This window comes from Podarcis raffonei, chromosome 1 (genome assembly GCF_027172205.1).
Source record: "Podarcis raffonei isolate rPodRaf1 chromosome 1, rPodRaf1.pri, whole genome shotgun sequence".
Classification (NCBI taxonomy): Eukaryota; Metazoa; Chordata; class Lepidosauria; order Squamata; family Lacertidae; genus Podarcis; species Podarcis raffonei.
In genome coordinates, this window is record NC_070602.1 from 73248376 (window position 1) to 73268429 (window position 20054).

General features: G+C 43.0%; 1 protein-coding gene across 2 annotated transcripts in view; it reads right to left on the reverse strand.

Annotated features, from left to right (window-relative positions):
* Positions 1-20054, reverse strand: part of SLC22A18 (solute carrier family 22 member 18) — a 96606-nt gene that overhangs the window by 32815 nt on the left and 43737 nt on the right. For both annotated transcript variants that reach the window (XM_053393689.1, XM_053393680.1), the window contains exons 6-7: positions 4545-4660; positions 3281-3391 (exon numbers count right to left, since the gene is read on the reverse strand). In XM_053393689.1, the coding sequence (XP_053249664.1) occupies positions 3281-3391; positions 4545-4660 (227 nt within the window). The remainder of the gene's footprint in view (positions 1-3280; positions 3392-4544; positions 4661-20054) is intronic.

The window sequence follows — 20054 nt, forward strand, 5'->3', positions numbered from 1 at the left end:
TGGGAAAGGACTGGGAAGGCCCAGGTTTCAAATCCCCACACAGTCACAAGTTTCACTTGTGTGACCTTGTGACACACTTCCTTAGCACAGCAACAGGGTTGTTGCAAGAACAAAATGGAGGACAGAGAACTATGTGTGCTACCGTGAGCTCCTTGCCCGAAAGGCAGGATATAGATAGATTAGATAGATGATAGTTAGATAGATAGATAGATGATAGATAGATAGATAGATAGATAGATAGATGATAGATAGATAGATAGATAGATAGATAGATAGATAGATAGATAGATGATAGATAGATAGATGGAGATAGATAGATGATTGATAGATAGATAGATAGATAGATGATAGATAGATAGATAGATGATAGATAGATATAGATGATAGATGATAGATGATAGATGATAGATGATAGATGATAGATGATAGATAGATAGATAGATAGATAGATAGATAGATAGATGATAGATAGATAGATAAATAGATGATAGATAGAGGATAGATAGGTAGATAGATGTGCATATATATATACATGCAGTCAGTAAGTAAATGCTTATCTGCACTAAAACATATACCTCTCACTTGTAGAAAAATAAGTATCAATTTATGTTCTTGGACAGCTAACCTATGGAGTTAAGCAGTGAACACTAGATCATGGATAAGTCTAGCACAGATGATCTACATCGCATGTGCAGGGTAGCCAATCCACAAGCGTTTTAAAGTAAGTCTTGCTGTGTCCAATGGGGCTTACTGTCAGGAAAGTGTGCACGGCAATGTATTGTTCAGCAGAGGCATGCTTTCCAAAGTCAGTTTGTTTGGATAATACCATAATTAAGTGGACTGTGTTAGTGCTTTGTCAGTTTCTCAAAAGTGTTCTTGCTTTGAAAAAGAGGCTTCCATTTCTCTGCATTAGCTCTCAGGGAATGTTAAGATTTCTTTACAACTTTGGTGGGTGTGGGATTTTGAGCTCGTCTCATCGTTAAATGGTGGCCAAGGGTGTGTGTTCTTCTTTTCAGTAAGCATTTCCACAGCAATCTGTAGCCTCCCTGGCTGCAATTCCTGCTGTGAAAAACCCCACAGGAAGGTGCTATCTTACCCTGGCCTTTAATTGAAGCAGAGGAAGCCAGAAAGGCTGCAGAGTGCAGCCCACTAGTGAGGTGATGTGTAGGATGAAAGACAAGATATCTCCAAATACTCATCAGTCACCTCAGAAGTAAAGCAAGTGTGACAAACCCCTTGGGAAGATTACTGAATTTTTCACTCCGCTTTGCTATTTTTCAAATGCAATTTCTTTTCTTTTCTCTAATTGACGGAGAACAGGGCAGATGGACACCTGTGGAATTGTCAGCACAGCACTAACCTGTGTACATCACAGCTTTGCTTATAATATAAATACAGGCAACACTATAATTTGGGCTCTACATATGTGTACATTACTAAAAATAATTATATGGTTGGAGCAACGAGATGAAAATAAATGAGAACATTTATCAGAAGGTTATCCCTCCAGCATTGAGGTATGAATAAGTGGATAACAGCCAAATCTCCTTAAGATGTAATCTCAGCCCTTCTCAGGGTCTCAGCAGGTTGGATCAGCAGCCGCAGAGACAGGCTCAGAAAAAGCATCAGAGCACTGGGCAGCCCAACCCTGTGCATCTTTATTCAGAAGAAAGTCCCACCAAGTTCAGTGGAGATTAAGGACTGCAGAGGAGTGAAGCTTAAAAAAAAGCAGTGGTGGTGCTCACACAGTTTAATTGTAAAAATTGTGGGATGTGAGATAGGATTAGACCCTGCCTCCTTCTTCTTATTCAATTATATAGATGGCTTGATGAAAAAAGAACACACAAGACCTTGTTTCGTAGGTGTTGACAGCAGCAAAAATACTATACGCAAGTAAATGGAGATTACAGGTTATGCCAACTCTAAATGAATGGATTGATAAAATCTGGGAACCCATGTTAATGGCAAGATTGACGCATTATATGGGGACAAAAGAACCCATTCAATTTAATGTGCACAGGATCAGATTGAAAAGGGAAGATACAGTACTGAGATAACAGCTGGAGCCAGAAAATTTGCCCACATGTAGTTTACAAACCCCAATTCTTTTTCGTTCAGTCTTTCAAATGTAATCTCTTCAAACAATGGCAGAGTATCTTGGGGGGGGGGAATAGGAGCCCACTTATTGAATATTGTAAGAAAAACATTCTATGCTATACCTGCAATTTAAAGGGTGTTTTGTATTGTATTGAATTCTGAGAATTTCTCCTTTCTTTAAGAAGTGACGCAATGGTATATAAAGCACAGAGATATTGAGTTTAAGATATTGAAGTATATGTAAGTGGTACAAAAACTGCTTGCCTAGTGGGGAGAAGCTTCAGGAATAGTTTGCTGTGAGGGGTGTCACTAACACAGTGAGGCAGGGGTTACGTGTGAGCACTGGCAGAGCCAACCCAAGCAGCCCTGACCTCACCCCTCCTACTAAGCAGCAAAAGGCTACTAATTTAGGTCCACCCCACTGAGCAAGTCACTACTGAAGTGGTATGCAGCATCTCTAATAGTATAAGGGTATGCTTGTGTAATTGTATAGAAGTTACAATAATGAGTTTTAAATATAGACACAAACTGGACATTATGTTGATGGTGTGTTTAACTCCTGTGCTAAGGATTCCCCAGGTCCCTTTTTACACAAAAAGCTACACCTGTTGAAATTCCCTCTTCTGCACAAGTATTGAAGCCGTAAGAGCCCTGGCCTCATTTTAATTTGGCCACTTGCTAATGGCCTCAGGTGCTGAAGGCCAGCAGGACATGGCGTGGTAGGCCAGAGGCACTTACCTGACCTGCAAGCAGGTGAGTCACTGCTGTTTAAGTGGAGTGGGAAGATCAAGAGGGTGGCTAGGTCAGTGTGGTGTAAGCGTACCAGCAGAGTCAATCCAGTGCTCCTGGCAGTGTGTTTGCACCACATCACCCTTATCTCTGCCCCACCACTCCATCTGTTACAGGTGGAGGCTAAAAAAACCAAACCCCCCCAAATAATTTCTGCAGCAGTGATTCTGATACACTCTTAGACTGACCACATGCTGGCTGCCACCAGATGTTAACCGACCTAGCTCATGAGTTATACTGGAGTATGCAACACTAAGCATTATATGATTTGCAACTAAAGGAATACATTTTTCTGCTGAGACAGAAACACAAAAGATGCCAATAATCCCTGAGCAACAATCATATCTGACTGGAGATCTTATTTTTTTTTTAAAAAAAATCTCACAGCACTCACCTGAAGGAAATCCGGAAAGTACCTTGATTAAAAAAACATCCATTACTCCTGGAAGTTTCATTAGGCGAACAGTTTCTTTGAGACTAAATACACTAGTGGACTGGGACACACCTAGGAAAATTAAAAGAGTAGGTTAAAGTCTGGGAAACCAGGTGGGCACCAGAAAGCAAGGAAGTCATATGATGATATCTGAGCACAGTGGTTTCTTTCTTTAGGAACACTTTCTACACATAGGTGCCCTTCCTATGGAACATGACTGGATTTTATCTTTGACAGTAGTATCATCCTATGCACAACTTTTCAAAAGTAAGTCCCATTAAATTCACTGGTGCTAATTCCAAGAAATTCCAGTGTAAAGTATAGTAGTTATGTGCCTAGATTCTATAAGAACTTCTATCCATTACTTTCTTAAAGCTGAAGCAAGCTGCAGACAAGGGCTTAATTTCTTAAATAGCTGTTATCGCTGATTATTATTATTTGTGTTTATTATTTGCTTTTTACAAAGGGAAACATACATTCAGGCCAAATATAAAAACCAGAATAAAATTAAAATGTTAAAGCCCATCTATAACATGATAAAGAAGAGATCTAATTCATCTCTAAAAAACAGTTAACCTTATGTTAACCTAAAGAATACATGTACTGTGAAATCTTGTATTCACTGCTGAGAATGCTGGTTAGTATTAATAAATGTTTCATTTGATGGAACCCCTGGTTCTTATTATAATGGACCAACACAGAGGCCTGATATTGATTAACCTCACTTCTATGGCAGCCCCTAAGTTGTGGAATTCCTTCCCCACAGAGGTGTGCCTGGTACCTTTGTTATGGAGTTTCCATCGCACGCCAAAGACACACCTCTTTACTCTGCCCTTTGACTATACATATAGAGATGATATATATTTAGGACCCACCCTGTTCTTTTGATTGCATTTGCTTTACACTGATTTCAATATTGTATTTTTAAATTGCTATAACCTGCCCTGGAATCTTATGGTAAAGGACAGGTAATAATAATAATAATAATAATAATAATAATAATAATAATAATAATAATATTACAGCAGGTAGGGTGACCAATCTGTGACCCTCCAAATGTTGTTGGACTATGGGTCCCATTAGCCCCAGCTGGTACAGCCAATGGCCAGGGATAATGGGAGATGGAAAAGTTGCTCATGTTTGGCTTACAAACCTAAATCCTTTTTAGCTTAGTCTTTAAAGCGTAATCGGTTGTCCCAAAAGGTCAGAAATGGTAAGCACTCACTCTGGCGTGCAGCATCTCCTTTCAACTGCGGCTTTGTCTGCGCAGGGAAAAAAACGAGGACTGTCAAAGCACATACGAGGCATCCTGTTAGTGCAACGTAGCAAGGAAAGTAGACGCTGTCAATGGAAAACAAACAAACAAAAATGGTAAAAGTAGCTATTATGAATGCCAAGCTATGGGGATAATATGGGGAATGCCAACCTATGGGGAAGCCATTCATTGCCTCAGAATCTTGTATGTATAACATTCCATTATTTAAATTTTACATAATATCCTCTTAATTCAGAAGCATATATAGGCATTCAAATATAGATCCCCCCAGTCTTCCAAGCCCTGCCTTCCAAGATGAAGGGCACTTTGGGATTATCTCATCATCCCCATGTATTTTACATGATTCACAAAGCAGTCTGAATTCTCCCTGCACCCCACCTGGGGGTGGGAGGTTGGAGTGGGCAAAGGTGTGCTTCCAGCCAGCCCTGCTGGCCTGTGCCAACCTGCCTGCAGCTGCTACTTTCTCTCCACTGGTGTGGAGCTCCCTCTTGCAACCTGCAGCCACTTCCGGAAGGCAGCAAAGTGGGGTTTTCTAGGGGCATGCAGCGAGTGGGGTTGAGCTAGCCTGGGATTCATTGGAGCCTCATCCAGCCCCACTGGCATCATGTGATGATGTCCACTGGCAAGCAATCTGCCTGTTCCTGCCTCTTGCACCCTGGCTGCTGCGTGCAGCAGGGCTACAGATGCAGCCCTGGCCCTGCTATACCGCAGAGCCCCATCAGGCTGTGGGGCAGGAATGGTGAGTTAGGGTTGCTCCCTCAGGCTACAGCTCTTCACCTGTTTATCTGGCAAAACTCCCATTGAACTCTATGGGACATACTTCCGAGCGGATATGTACAGGGTTTCTCTGTAGGCGACCAATACTTGTAGCAAACATGCACCTGACTTCCTCATAACGGACAGTGGCGTTACCGATGAAAACTTCAGGAAGGAAGCAAACACATTTTTCATTTTATGTTATCCCAGTCAGCACAAAGCAAACTATGAAATGGCAAACAAGAATGATAAAGAGGAGGAAGGGAGTGGAGTCTACAGGGCTCGAAAGAGGCCCTGCTGCCGAAACTTAAACAAGAGGCCATGGGAAACCGTGGTCTCCTTTGTGGTGGCCTCATGTCATGTATACCAAATCATCTTCTCTCCATTGAAAGATAATTGTTTTCTCTTCCGTATTCACTGAGGTTTATTACCATTCTCCTTCAAATGCAGATTAAAGCTGTATAAAACACAAAGGGCTGAGTAAGGCTGTGGGCACAATGATTGCCCACGTCTTACGGGCAATGTTTCTGTTAGTGTAACTGTGCATGGCAAGTTAGGGAACCTTTTTTTCAGTAGTGGGACGTGGTCCCTGGTGCGTGGGGTAATCTCTTGAGGGTCACATGCTGGCAGGGAGGCAGAGTCCATGGTGGGCAAGGCACTCTCTCTCTCATTCTGTTACCACCCTTTTCTCCATCGGCCACCCAGTTTCCTCTCAATTTCTCCTCTCCTTGCCATCCACATGAAATTGGGCGGAGGGCTGGTTCCCACCCCAGCTGCAAGGGAATTTGCCTTGGAAGTGAGAGGCAAAGTGCGGCACGTTATTCACATGTATTTGCATCACAGTTCACCATATCCTTTAGGAGATTTTTAGGAGACTCAGGTGCTTTCTCAGAACAGATGGAGGAGCTGTTGAATAGCAGGAAGGTGCATCATGGTGCCATTTATCGCCAAAACTCAAAAGCAAGAGTTTCTCAGTATGTGCAACTGAAGAACTTCAAAGGGCAAACATACATAAGCACTGCTGGAGATGAGGATTTGAACAGTCCACAGCAAATTTCTGATTATTTGAGAATAAGATCAGCCTCCTGAAAACCACCTCAAGCAAACAGAGACATTTCAACAAATTGCAATCTTCTTGGGTGGCGTCAGCCAAAGCAATTGTTATCTTAAACCACAAAATTAATCCATTTACTCAGTCACAACAGTTTAAGACCTGAACAGATTTTTATCAGCTTCAGTAGCTGCTTCTGCTTGTAGGATCCCAAATTGCGTGGGTGGGGGAGTCAACCACAATTCAAGCTTTTCATTTTCATATATACTGTTTATATATATATTGCGGATTTTCCCCCTGGGATTTCTTAGAGCTGGCAATCTGAAATTATAAGGGTGAGCACAACCACCCGCATCACTGAAAGGCACTGAAAGGCTTTAAACTACCAAACTCTCAAGCAGGGATAATGAGACCCATTTCGCCGCTTCAAGCTAACCAGGAAGTGCCACCTTGCCTTGCTGCCGCTCTCCCACCACCACATACTTACTCCTGCTGCTGCCTGCTCAGCTGCCACTGCACTCCTTGCTGCAACTGCCAATGGTGGAGAACCAGCATCACCATCGGTGCCTATTCCGAGCAAGATGCTGCTGATTTGGTGTGAGGCACGGTCTTGCCCAATATTGGTGGTGAAGCAAGCAGGGCACCCAAAGGCATGCTGCCTGAGGCAGCTGCCTCCCCCTGCCTAATGGCTGGACTGGGCCAGCTTTCCTCTGAAGGATCACACATAGGCTGCAATGCTGAAAAGGTCTTCTAGGCTAACCCAGGTCTGCATGAGGGCCATTCTTCATTCCTTATCAAGCACAAGCAGATGGAGCAAGGGGAACTACATGACACTGGAACCAGATAACCCTGGGGTGGCTGGTTCCTGGTTGAGTCAGAAATCAATCCCTCTTCACAAAACACCCAGCTTCTAGAATTCTTTGGGAGGGAAGCCATGACTGTTTAACATGGTTTCATGGTGCTTTCAATATGTGGTGTGAATGTGGCCTAGGACTGACTAAAATTCCCTATGGAACAGCAAAACAAAAACAAAAAACCAGCCAAATTACTTTATTGGGTTATTCCCTTTTTCTGAATTTCTTTTGGGTGTTTAGTAGGAGTTGGCTGGCTAGTTCCTGTCTGCACTGAAGCTTCTAACATTCCATCCACTTGATAACAAAGACAAAATGGTCTCATGTTGACACATATTTTATTGTGTATATTCAGGGAAAGTTAATATTGACAGCTTTTCAGAGCTTCCCAAGTTACCTGGACCAGCTTTCATACCACTGGCAGATTCCATTCTCTGTCAGCTGTGCAGGGAAACCAACCATGATAACAGATTACAGTGTTTGCAGTCTTGTGATGATTTTTCTAGGGATTATGTAGGTAAAGATAGAAAAGCTTTAAGTGCAACAGAACTGCTTAGAGACATACCAGGGACTCGCCTTATTTCTGAAAACTTGGCACGCCACACAGCCTCATGGTCCTCTTCCCATATGTGTGTGCATGGCACACAGAGAGTGGTCTATTCATGGTGGTATCGGGACAGTCACACGCTATTCTGCTTTCAATGGTGTTGGTTCCTGCAAAAGTACTTGGGCAGTCACACTGCTTCATTTCCAATCTCTGCATATATTGTACCTTCCTGTTGAAATCCTGTAACTTTTTATACCACAAATGTCCTGGGTTTGTGCCTTTTTTTGTCGTACTTCTGATGCGCTATAGCCCCTCTGGATGTCTGAGAGAGATTAAATGTTTTGATTCTGGTGGTTTACTCTAGGCAAGAGGATTTGCAGCTTGAGAGACAGCGATGCCTGTCTCTCTATGCCATAGTTCTCTCAAAAACTACAAGTTCCAGAGTTCCTTAGTTCCTGCTGGCATTTTCTATGCAAAGGTGGAAGAAGGTATCAGGGTGTGGAGATCAACCAGGGGACCACCACCCTAATAAACAGGGACCTTGAGATCCCAGGGACAACATGGGGCAGTGTTTCTGTTGGGATATACAGGCCCCAGAAATATATGTTAACTAAATGAGGGATGGCTTTAAGGGCCATGCATGTCTCCTCAGATGTAAGCCCTACAGAGTTCAAGGGGGTTTCCTCCCACGTAATTGTGTATAGCCTTGGTAGTGAGATGTTGTGGGCTACACCTCCCATAAACTCCAGCCACTTGTCAATAGGCAGGGATGGTGGGAGCTGCAGTTCAAAACATCTGGAGTAGGACTGCTGCTTAAGCTTGTCAAAATTCCAAAACTGCAGGAGGAGTCACTCCGTTTCTGTCTCTAGCAACAGGCCTCAACCCACTTGAGTCTAGATCTGCAGCCTGCCTCCCCAATGGCCTGTTAATCTGCTGGAATGTTGTGTGTTTAGGGGCACTGTCTGCTTATGGCTAAATATCTTCCTGTTTATGTATCCCTTGGGTGAAATCCTGCCTCACAATACAGACGGACGTCTTTGAAGCCCTCTCCAAGGATAAACTGTGTTGTCTGAGTCACAAGCGTTTATACGTAAAACTGGACATGGTGTGTAAAGGCTTCAACCAAGGAAAGGGTTGACTGGAATGGAAGTACCTTGAAGGAGGCACGTACAATTCAACAGTCTGCCATAAACATTTATACTGCAGAATTGGTTTTGCACTCTGCAGCTATTCATGGTTTATCACCTGTCAGGGACAACACTATTTAATGTTTCCTTGGTGAAACCAACCCAAACACAGAAATGGTAGCTGCATTTGTATATTAATCACTGTAAAGAGATAAAATGAAAACTGTTGCTGGATGGAGTGTGCTTATTTTCCAGGCAATATCAAAGCCACATCTACAAACATTCTCAAATGTTTATGGATCTTAAACAGTACATCTTAAAATAGAAAACTGAGTTTTCTAGGAATTGCAGACTGGACAGCAATGGCGTCATTGAAGCATGACCAGCACCATCGTTTTAGGGTTTAGACACCAGTTGAAGATCCATATATTTGATTTGACAAAGGTGCACAGGAAATGGATACGTGTCCAGCTCATATTGTTTTAAGCTGACATTAAACTGTTGGATTGAATGTTTGTGTTTTCAGTGTTTTGGTGACTGTGTGGCAAGCCATCCTCAGATCACAAATGATGAAAGGTGGTTCAGAACGTGAATAAATAAAATAAAATTTGAAAAACTATTAGATGAGGTTAGCTGCTTATTCCTGCTTCCTATTCTCAATGCAAATCAAATTGAATACGGTACTTCCCATATGTCCATGGAAGTTTTTTCCCCTTGCTGTCTTTCTGGACCTTCCAACTCACTTTCTTCCAATCAGCTCCCCAAGTCATCATTATTTTTTCCTGCCTCTTTCTCATGCATCCATCACTGCATCAGGCAAAATGGGACCAATCTAGTCCAGCATCCTGTTCTCATAGGGGCCAGCCAGATGCCTATGGGAAGCCCTGAGTGCAACATTACTCTCTCCACCAGTGATTCCCAGCACCTGGTATTTGGAAACATACTGCACTGAGCAGTATGCATACTGATGTCACACTTCTCAATGTACTTTTAGTGTTGGGTTCCCCGTTTGTGTTTGATGGGATTACTATTTTCCTATAGAAATATGATGACAGTAAGAGTCTACACATGTGGTGAATGTGCCCATGATGAAGGCTGCACCAATTCTTAGATGAGAGGGATCTTGCAACCCTCATCTTGTAACTTTGTGGAATGAGTATTCCACATTCCACATACTGCAACATGGTCCACTCTATGGAGGACTCCACTTGAAGTTAATTCAGAAGCTTCACCTGGTGCAAAATGTTGGTATTGAACTGAATATTATTCAGAGTGACCTGTTGAAATTAATGGACCTAAATTGGTTACATTCATTAATTTCACTGGTTCTACTCTGAGTCAAACTTAGTTGAATGCCACCCAAAAAAAATTCATTGTTGGACAGTTCCTGTTGGTCCTATTCATATTCGTGAAACAGGACGTATTTCTCCCTTTAACAAATCTGAATCATTCTTTGCTTATTTCCATTTCCCCCTTCAATAAGGTCACAGCTGAGATCTAAGAACGTACAAACTGAATTTCAATGATTCATGCCTACTTCAAAACTAAGCAACATAAAGCCTTCATTCATGGCAAATTCAGCTACTTTCAAGTACCGCTTTTGACTATGTGTCTAACTACATGAGAGCTGTAGGTGCATGAGGCTCGAAGCTCAGTGTTGCTCCATCTAATCAAAAGAAACATAGATTGCTGAACAACATAGCAAGGAATTGTTGCATGTTTCACAAGCACAAAGATGTGACAAGACATCTTTTGTCAGCCAGCTACAAATCTCAGACTGGAGATCTCCTCCTTCACTGGCTACGTTTCAAACACCACAGTCATATACCATGGGCAGAACACAGCAAAGGCAGAAATTCTTCAGCACCCTACAGGTACAGGTAGGCATAGCCAACATTCCAGATTGGTCATCATGTACAAGGAAACTGTCCTATACCATGGCCACTGGCCTATCTGGCTCAATATTATCTGCCTGGAAGAAGCTCTTCAAGGTTTCAGACAGAGACCTTTCCCAGCCTTGCTTGGAGATGCCTGAGATTGAACAAGATTGACCTTTTGCATGCAAACCAAGTGCCCTGCTACTGAGCAACATTTTCTGTTGTTGAAGTCCCATTCAGCAAGCATCACCCTATACAAAAGCCTAAAGAAACAGTCATATTGTCCAGTTGACATACAACAAAATGCTTCCCTTCCCATGCCTCCACTGTCTGCCAGAAATTCACATGGGAGCCAAATCACAAGCCTGGGTGGAATTGTCAAAATAGGTGTGATGATGCTATCAACGCAACCCTGAGCTACAGCCAGATTTTTCTATCGTTGCTACACCTTGCAGCAGGAAATCCTGCTTAGGGGGGTGTTCTGCTTCAAGATATTAATGAATTAAGAGGCCAAGGCTTATGTGCTTTGGGACATTACATAAGTAAAAACAGCCTGCGTGAACTCAGGAAGGGCTGACTACGTCAAACTTAGCCAGCAATGAAGTAGCGAGCCCTTTTCCAGAGAGGAAACTAAGACAATGGGAAGCTGTCTAGCTAAATGCTCTCTTCAGTAAAATCAGCCCAAGCATAACACATCCCCTATTAAATGAATGAAATATTTTTGGCATGCTTTGGAGAACTATTTCCCAAGGCAATGGGGAGCAACATGACGTTGCCAGCCAATTTCACTGCGGGAACTGAGAGCAGCAATTTTCTAAAAACTCTGGTTTAATTACAGGAAGAGAAGCAGATCAGTTACGCTTGACCACAATGTGGGAGGATTTGCACATTTCATCCATAACAGCTCAGCATCATTAAATCTGGAGTGTCAATTACTTTCACATGCATTGAGCAGGAAAAATGCAGAGTTCAAAAATATATTTGCTAATGTAAACCAGGTTGCCTACTTTCTTCTGGCAGGTGGACCTTGGGACTCTTCTTTTTAAAAATGCAATAACACAATTTTACGCTGGCAGTATTTAATGGATTTTTCATCCAGCTGGCTGACAAACAGGCTTTGCTTCAAGTGTGTCACGGTCTTAAGATGGTGATTCAGGAAGTTCTTTGCAGCCCACTTAGGTTAAGTGCATCCTCAAATGAGCTCTATTACCAATTCTCCTATGCAATCCTGGTCTAGTTGTGGACTTCAAAACACTCGAAAATGCAGAGAAGGGAACCCTTATTCCATGCCTTCACTACTCAGTACAGTAGTAAAAATTCATTCTTGGGAAATTTTGAGTTGGCAAAACACAACAGACTTTTTCTGGAGGAGTCATTTCAATTTTAATAATAATAATAATTTATTATCTATACCCTGCACATCTGGCTGGGTTTCCCCAGCCACTCTGGGCAGCTTCAAACAAAATATTAAAAATACATTAAAACATCAGTCATTAAAAACTTCCCTAAATAGGGCTGCCTTCAGATGTCTTCTAAATGTCAGATAGTTGTTTATTTCTTTGACATCTGATGGGAGGGTGTTCCATAGGGTGAGTGCCACTACCGAGAAGGCCCTCTGCCTGGTTCCTTGTAACTTCGCTTCTCGCAGTGAGGGAGCCGCCAGAAGGCCTTCGGCACTAGACCTCAGTGTCTGGGTTGAATAATGCGGGTGGAGACACTCCTTCAGGTATACTGGGCTGAGGGCATTTAGGGCTTTAAAGGTCAGCATTACATTGATCTAGATAATGTGGTTCCTTGGCTCTAATGCCTCATAGCCATAGTATTATACAGTGGATGCTCGGGTTGCAAACGTGATCCGTGCAGGAGGCACGTTCGCAACCCGCAGCGTTCACAACCCACTGCGGCATGTCTGCACATGTGCGGGTTGCAATTCGGCGCTTCTGTGCATGCGCAAAGCATGCTTAGTGCTTCTGCGCATGTGCAACCGCCAAAACCTGGAAGTAACCCGTTCCAGTACTTCTAGGTTTCGGCAGTCCATAACCCGAAAAAACGCAACCTGAAGTGGCTGTAACCCAAGGTATGACTGTATTTATTGATGTTTGTAACATACCCTGAAGTCCACAGATGCTATAGAAATATAGCAGCTAAAGATATATCACACCTACCTAAATGACTCCCCCACTCTGTTTGCAATCAGATGTTATCAGCTTCACAATAAGTGTACCGTCTGCCGGGGGAGATAACATACAAATAATCCCGCTGGATCAGATTGAAGGCCTCTCTCCTGTCTCCCACAGTGGCCAAACTGATGCCTTAGAGGCGAAGCCTACAAACAGGACATTCCACACGGCAGTTTCTACAAATGAAGCATAATCAGGGATGTGGGAAGTATGAGAAATACCCTGTGAAAAGGTTGGTGTGTTTTCTGAAAAGGCTATCCCCAAAGTGCATGTGGGAAGCCAGCTATATGTACTAAACAGCTTGAGCTGGTTCTGTGCTAGAACCTATCAGCCACATGGACCACTTTGATCTAGAATGCTCAACATTGTAGATCCAGAACCCCCTGAGTGAGTGAGTGACTCCATCAGAAGAAAGGGAACTTGAGATTCAGGATGTCAGTTCACAGGCACCTTAGTCATTTGTATACTTGGTGTTGTGAAAAAGCAGTCAGAAACCAACCACAGCATGCAGAACCTTCACATTATCTGATGTGAACACAAATGCAACACTTTTCAATGGAGACAGTTGTAGTCAGCTAAGACTAATCAAGTCCTTGCTTGTACTTCTTGTATGGTCCCTTGATATACCTTCATCCAAAGAAGTGATATTATCTGTTAAGCAGATATATTTCCTGAAACAGTAGTTCTTGAAGCTAGCAGTATGAATCACATCATTTAAACTGGGCAGAAGCTGAAGCCCTTAATTAAGGCTTGTAAGGTCTGCCTGAATGGACAGGCCCTTTTGTTATAGTCATTAGGAGGAATCTTCTGTTACTATTTTTACAACACCTCCAATTAGTTGCTTTCTCTGATGCTGCACATACTACAATTGCCTTATGTCAAGGAAATCAAAGCAATACAAAACTTGTGTGCAGTTATCGTGTTACAACCTCTGGCCTCCCAAATGTTTCTGGACCACAATATCCATCACCTCTGGCCATTGGCCATATTGGATGGGGCTGATGGGAGTTGAAGCCTCAAACATCAGGAGGTTTACAATTTTCCTAGTTTTATATGGCTTACAGACTGCGTCCAAGGAGGCTTGCCCAGTTATCAGGCAGAAAAAGGGTGAGAAGCTCAACTCAATATGTAGGATTGCCGAAGGGAGTGGTCATTGCTTTAAAGCATAGCTGTCAACCTTCCCTTTTTTTGTGGGAAATTCCCTTATTCCAGCGCCGTTTCCTGCGCTTCCCGCTGCTATCCCGTAGACTGTCCCCGGGACAGGTGAGGCTGCTGATCCCTTATTTTCGAGGCTGCTGATCCCTTATTTTCAAATCTGAAAGTTGACGGCTATGCTTTAAAGGCTGTCTGTGCTAGCTGGATGGGCACAAAGAGTGGTAAATCTAGTGGGAAAATTCTCCTCACCATTGGCAGGATGATACAGGCAATTTAAGCTGCAATCCTCACCACACTTACATGGGAATAAGCACCACTGAATTCAACAGGACTTAATCACAAGGTTAGAATTGCACTGTTAGGCCACATTCAAACTGTTTTGAATAACATAGTTTGAACACGGATTAAAAACCCAGCAGTGGAAATGCAGAGAGTGCACAATAAATGGGAGCGTGAACACAGCCCAAGTTAGGTATCATCCAGATGACCTTTTTTATTGAGCATTTATCCTGAACCACTCACACAAAGCTTAGAGGTTAGACTACATCTGGTCTTTACTGAGCATTCAATCTGATTTATTAGTGGGAAAGTTATACGATCGACCCCGCATCATGATTCAGATGTCTTCCCATTAATCATTCACTCACCCCATGCTTTTCAGCACATTCCCCCTGTCACTTTCCTAATAGCAAAAAGTCTGGTTTGATTGTTTGTTTGTTTAATGTAATGAATTTGTTGCTCCAGGGCTATAGAGAACTTAGATGCACTTTATTTGGGCAAACGTAAATTTCTGGTACATTCCTGAACCCTGTGTGCAAAACAGTGACATTCTGGAGGCATCCTAGAGCAAACCAGCACTAATTTTGTGGCTCTTTTGGTTTCCACAGGGTAGCAAAGTAGGTCATCTTGTTCTGGGGGCCATCCACTCTCTCAGGATTATAAAGAAAGGAACAAATTGTCTCTGTGACAGGGAATGGTTTCAAGCAGTCATTACTGACATAGGATCCCCTATCCCACTAAAAATTCCTGTCATTGTTGGGTCTTGGTGGGGAGGGGGGCCTATCAGTGACAGATTCCTCTCCAAACAAATCAGGACAGGGCTGAATAAAGCAAGCCTGGACATGTCCAGCTTCCTTTTTGCAGTCAGCCTAAATTGCACAGCAACAGGACAATCACATCCTCATTCCTCTCCATCTGAGATAAAGTTCAGAGTCAATGAAAGCCTTATGCCACATGGCAATTACATTTGAAATGGTTCCAAATGATAAAGTGGGGAAGAAATGTGAATGAGGCCCACAGCTATTCATTACTCATGTCATGTATTTATTTGGGATTTATTTGATAAAAGGTGTCCTTAATTATGAGGTATATCTACCCCACAGCTCTCCATTAGTCTTACAATACTGGCTGCATATTATGCACTATGCATTTAAATTATATTCCCCCCCTCAAAGAATCCTGGGAAATGTAGTTTAACTCTCAGAGTAACAAATCCCAGGGCACTTAACAAATTACCAATTCCCAGGATTCTTGGGTAGGGGGCTGTTATTTAAATATGATTTAAATGTACAGTGTGTACACAGCCTATAGCTTCTTCTAAAAGTCATATCATCAGGGCACCTTTTCAGCTTTCAGTGTCAGCAAGGAAAGATTCTAGAAATCTTTAAAGGTCTTTTCTTGGATATAAAAACTCACTGTCCCTGTGATCACCTAAAGGCCTTCCTCTCCTGAAAGGTCTGGTATTAACGAATAATTCAACCCACAGGGAGTCAACCCACTCCTAAGAAAAGTGCTGGCAATGTCCTTGATTCAAATAAAGTTCAACGTAACAAACCCACCTCTCATCATTTTCGTATTACAACAGGGTCTGCATCTTCTGTTTAGAACAGGGTCTCAGGAGAAAGACCTGCTGTTTCTAATGCCAATCGGATACTTCAACTGGTACAATGTTTACCATGGTGGTAAGAGGTTTTTATGATAAGCAACACATTTTTATGAGAGGTCTTCTTCATATGTTTTGTTCTTCTGAAGCCACATCCACACTATACATTTAAAGCACTCTTACACCATAACAGCCATGACTTCCCACAAAGAATCCTGGGAACTTTAGTTTGTTATGGGTGCTGGGGAATTGTAACGCTGTAAGGGGTTTCCTAACTCTCAGCACCTTTAACAAAAGCATGGTGTGGCTGTGTGACTCAGGTCCAATCCTATACAAGGGGGAAGCTTACTTGCCCTTCCTCTTCCCCACTTAGCTCATCAGCCATGACATGCAGCTCCTGCATCACAGTAGACCCCAGGAATGAAATAAACCACATCATTTCCTGCTCTGGAATGAACCCATGAACTCTGACGTGAAATTTCCGGGGAAACGGGACAGCTGTCCTTGCCAGCGGAATAACAGTTTGGCAGTTGCCGGAACATATTGTCTGGATGAAACATTAGCCTTGTGTTCTTTGGGGCTTTGTTTTGCTTTCGCGATGCTGTAGAAATCCTCTTGTTCATTGGCAGCTAGGCCATGTCCGTGTAGATCAAAGAGCTGCTAGTCATGAACATCGGAGAGAGAATATTCCGGAACGAGTCAGGGATGTGAAAGGCTTTTCTTCTGTGCCCTTCCATGGGGGCTGGCATTTGCATCACTGAGCGGTGACATAAGGAACAGGGCAAACAAAAAAACCTTTATATTCCTAAATCTCTCAAGGCTGGTTCTTTTGCATATCTATAAGAGTCAGCTGCTGGAGGAGGAAGTCAAAATGCCATTTATTAGCTTTCACTTTTAAAAATACCAACAGCTAAGGCACATCAAAGCATGATGCACCATCAAGGTAGCAGACCTAAGAGCATTGGACCTAAATGCACTGGAGTGGGAAACAAAACCCAGACTCCATCTTCTGTTCCATTAAACTGGCTATCCTACCTCAGGTCAAAGGGCTGATCACAGCCTGTCCAATTCTATGCATGTTTACTAGAAGTAAATCCCACTGTACTCAGAGTGGGGCTCGCCCTCAGGTAATAGTGAATAAGACTGCAGTCTAAAATAATCCAACAGAAGCAGCTCAAATATTCTGCCAAAGACAACTAGGTTGGCAACTGAATCTTAGGTCTCATTCACACCACACATTTGAAACACATTTATATCACTTTAACAGTCATGGCTTCTTCTAAAGTATTCCGACAATGGTAGTTTACCCCTCACAGAACTACAATTCCTGGCACCCTTAAGCCAATGCAGTTCCTTGGATTCTTGGGGGGAAGTAAAGTGCTTTAAATGTACGGTGTGGATGGGACCTCACTTCAACAGTGATTTGGGGACAATATCCTCCACAATGCCTAAAGGAATCAGGCTATCTTATGAGGTGGAGACTACCTTAGGAGACTCAAGGGGTATCTGCCACCCTGAGTATTTGCTGTGTGAGGCAGTTGCCTCAATCAGCTTAATGAAATGGCTGGCCCTGACTACAACTTCCATCAGACCCCATCCAGCATAGCCAATTGTTGAGGATGATGGGAGTTGTCCACAAAATCGGGAACACACCATGTTGGTTACTCCCAGCCATAAGAAGATCATACTGCATCTGAGAAGAAAATTATCTGGTTACTTCTGATGACAAGGAATGAGCAGAGGTATGAAAGAGGAAAGAGCAAGTTTGTTTCCCAAGCCTCCTTTTGGTTCAATTTTCCTACTATAATAATAATAACAACAAGAATTTATTATTTATACCCTGCCCATCTGGCTGGGTTTCCCAAGGGTTTAACCCAAGGCAGAGTTTGATTTGCCATGTGGAAATGATACCTCACACCACCTTTTCCTACCCTGTTGCTGCAACACCTCATTGCCCAGGTAAAAGCAAGTTTGGACATGATTCGCGTTTCTCCCTGGTGAGCATGGAGACAGCCATTCATAAACCAGGCTGGGTCTCAGCTGTAAAGGAAATATTCAGAATGTGGATGCTTCACATACCTTGGCATACTCAGACTCAAAAGCTGGCATGGTAATTGATGGGAATTTTACATAAGAGAATTGTGGTGAAACTGACACCCGCATTTAGCCACGGAAACAGTGTACATTTGATATTTGGACCACAGAGATCTGATTGGTTTTTTTTAAAATGTTGTGGTTTTAACATGGCAAGAGGAGTTGCTGAGGGGCAGAGTGTCAGGAAGCATTGGACTGGGGTGGAATGAGACAGGGTTTGTTGGGTAGGATTTGTAAAAAAACAAAAACTGATGGTTGTTTTTTTTTAAAAAAGAAGCAACAGCAGGAACTGCTTTATTATTTAAAAGGGAAAAAACAGAAGAAAACTCGAGACTCAGTTTAACTTTGTAAAGAATGTAGACAAGACAGTAAAACATAATAAGCACACAATAAATGCCATTCTCTACCTAAAGAAGTAAAGGAAGTAGGAAATTATTATAAACCCTGCTATGCCCTGAGAAACAAAAGCCTTCAGAGGCTCTAAGGCAGGGGTTGCCCACATGGGCTCACTCAAGTAAATATGGATAGACAGGACTGCAGCCTGAGTGTTTTATATATGAACATTGAATAACAATTACAGTATACCTGAAAAATATATTTTGAAGGAAAGTTAAAATTCAGAAATATTATGTTATAACCTCCTGCTTTGCACAGGAGGTTATTGCTCAGGGCAAGTATATAGACCTTCCAGGTGTGTTTGGACTCCAACTCCCATCAGCCCGGCCTGTGGTGAGGGATGATGGGATTTGGAGTCCAACCACATCCGGAGGGCCACAGGCTCCCTACCCATCACTCAGAGGGTTAACGCAGAGGATGGCAGACAGAATCGTAGATATTTAGCTTGCACACTGATCAGGACTCAGGGAAGAAGAATAAGATGTGCCGGCAGATTTATGTTACATGGTCTTTATGGACTAAAGTCAGATACGTCTGGTGAAGTGGACTTTAATCTGTTAAGTGAGGGGTAGGCAACCTAAGGCCCGGGGGCCGGATGCGGCCCAATTGCCTTCTCAATCTGGCCCATGGACAGACCAGGAATCATTGTGTTTTTACATGAATAGAATGTGTCCTTTTATTTAAAATGCATCTCTGGGTTATTTGTGGGGCATAGGAATTCGTTCACCCCCCCCCCAAATATAGTCCAGCCCACCACAAAGTCTGAGAGACAGTGGACCGGCCCACGGCTGAAAAAGGTTGCTGACCCTTGTGTTAAGTCTTCCAGGGGCCACCAGATCCTTTGTTACTTTTTTTTTCACTCAGCTACTCCTCAGGATGTTCTTACCTGGGAAAAGGAGAAAGCGGTGTGCCCTTGTGTGGCAGCACATTCCTCCAGGGAAATTGCCGGGTGAGGTATGTGTGCTCTGTCAGAACCTAAACAAATAGCTCTCTCTTGCAATGAGAGGTGGGACCAGGGAACGGAATGTTTTGCTGAAACTGAGAAAAGCATCCAGGACCTGTGGTTTCAAGTGCTCTGACCCTACTAAATCCCAGAGCGCAAGTCAAACAGAAAAATGCAAATCCATTCCTTTTACAGATCCGGTTCAAGGCAGCCCTTAGGGCAGGTGATGGAAACTTCTGACCCTCCTGATGTTGCTACAGTTCTCATCAGAATAATAATACAATTTATTACTTACATCCCGCCCTTCTGACTGGGTTGCCCCAGCCACTCTGAGCAGCCAATGGTCAGGGGTGATGGGAGTTGTAGTTCAACAATATCTGGAGGACAAAAGGCTCCCCACATGCAGGCTGCTTCTTTCTTCTTCTTCATTTGGCCAATCTCAGCATCATGCGTTTGAGTCCCAGGTTGGGCAAAAGATTTCTGCATTGCAGGGGGCTGGACTGGACGACCCTCATGGTCCCTTCCAACTCTTTGTTATTGTTATTGTTTAGTCGTTTAGTTGTGTCCGACTCTTCGTGACCCCATGGACCAGAGCACGCC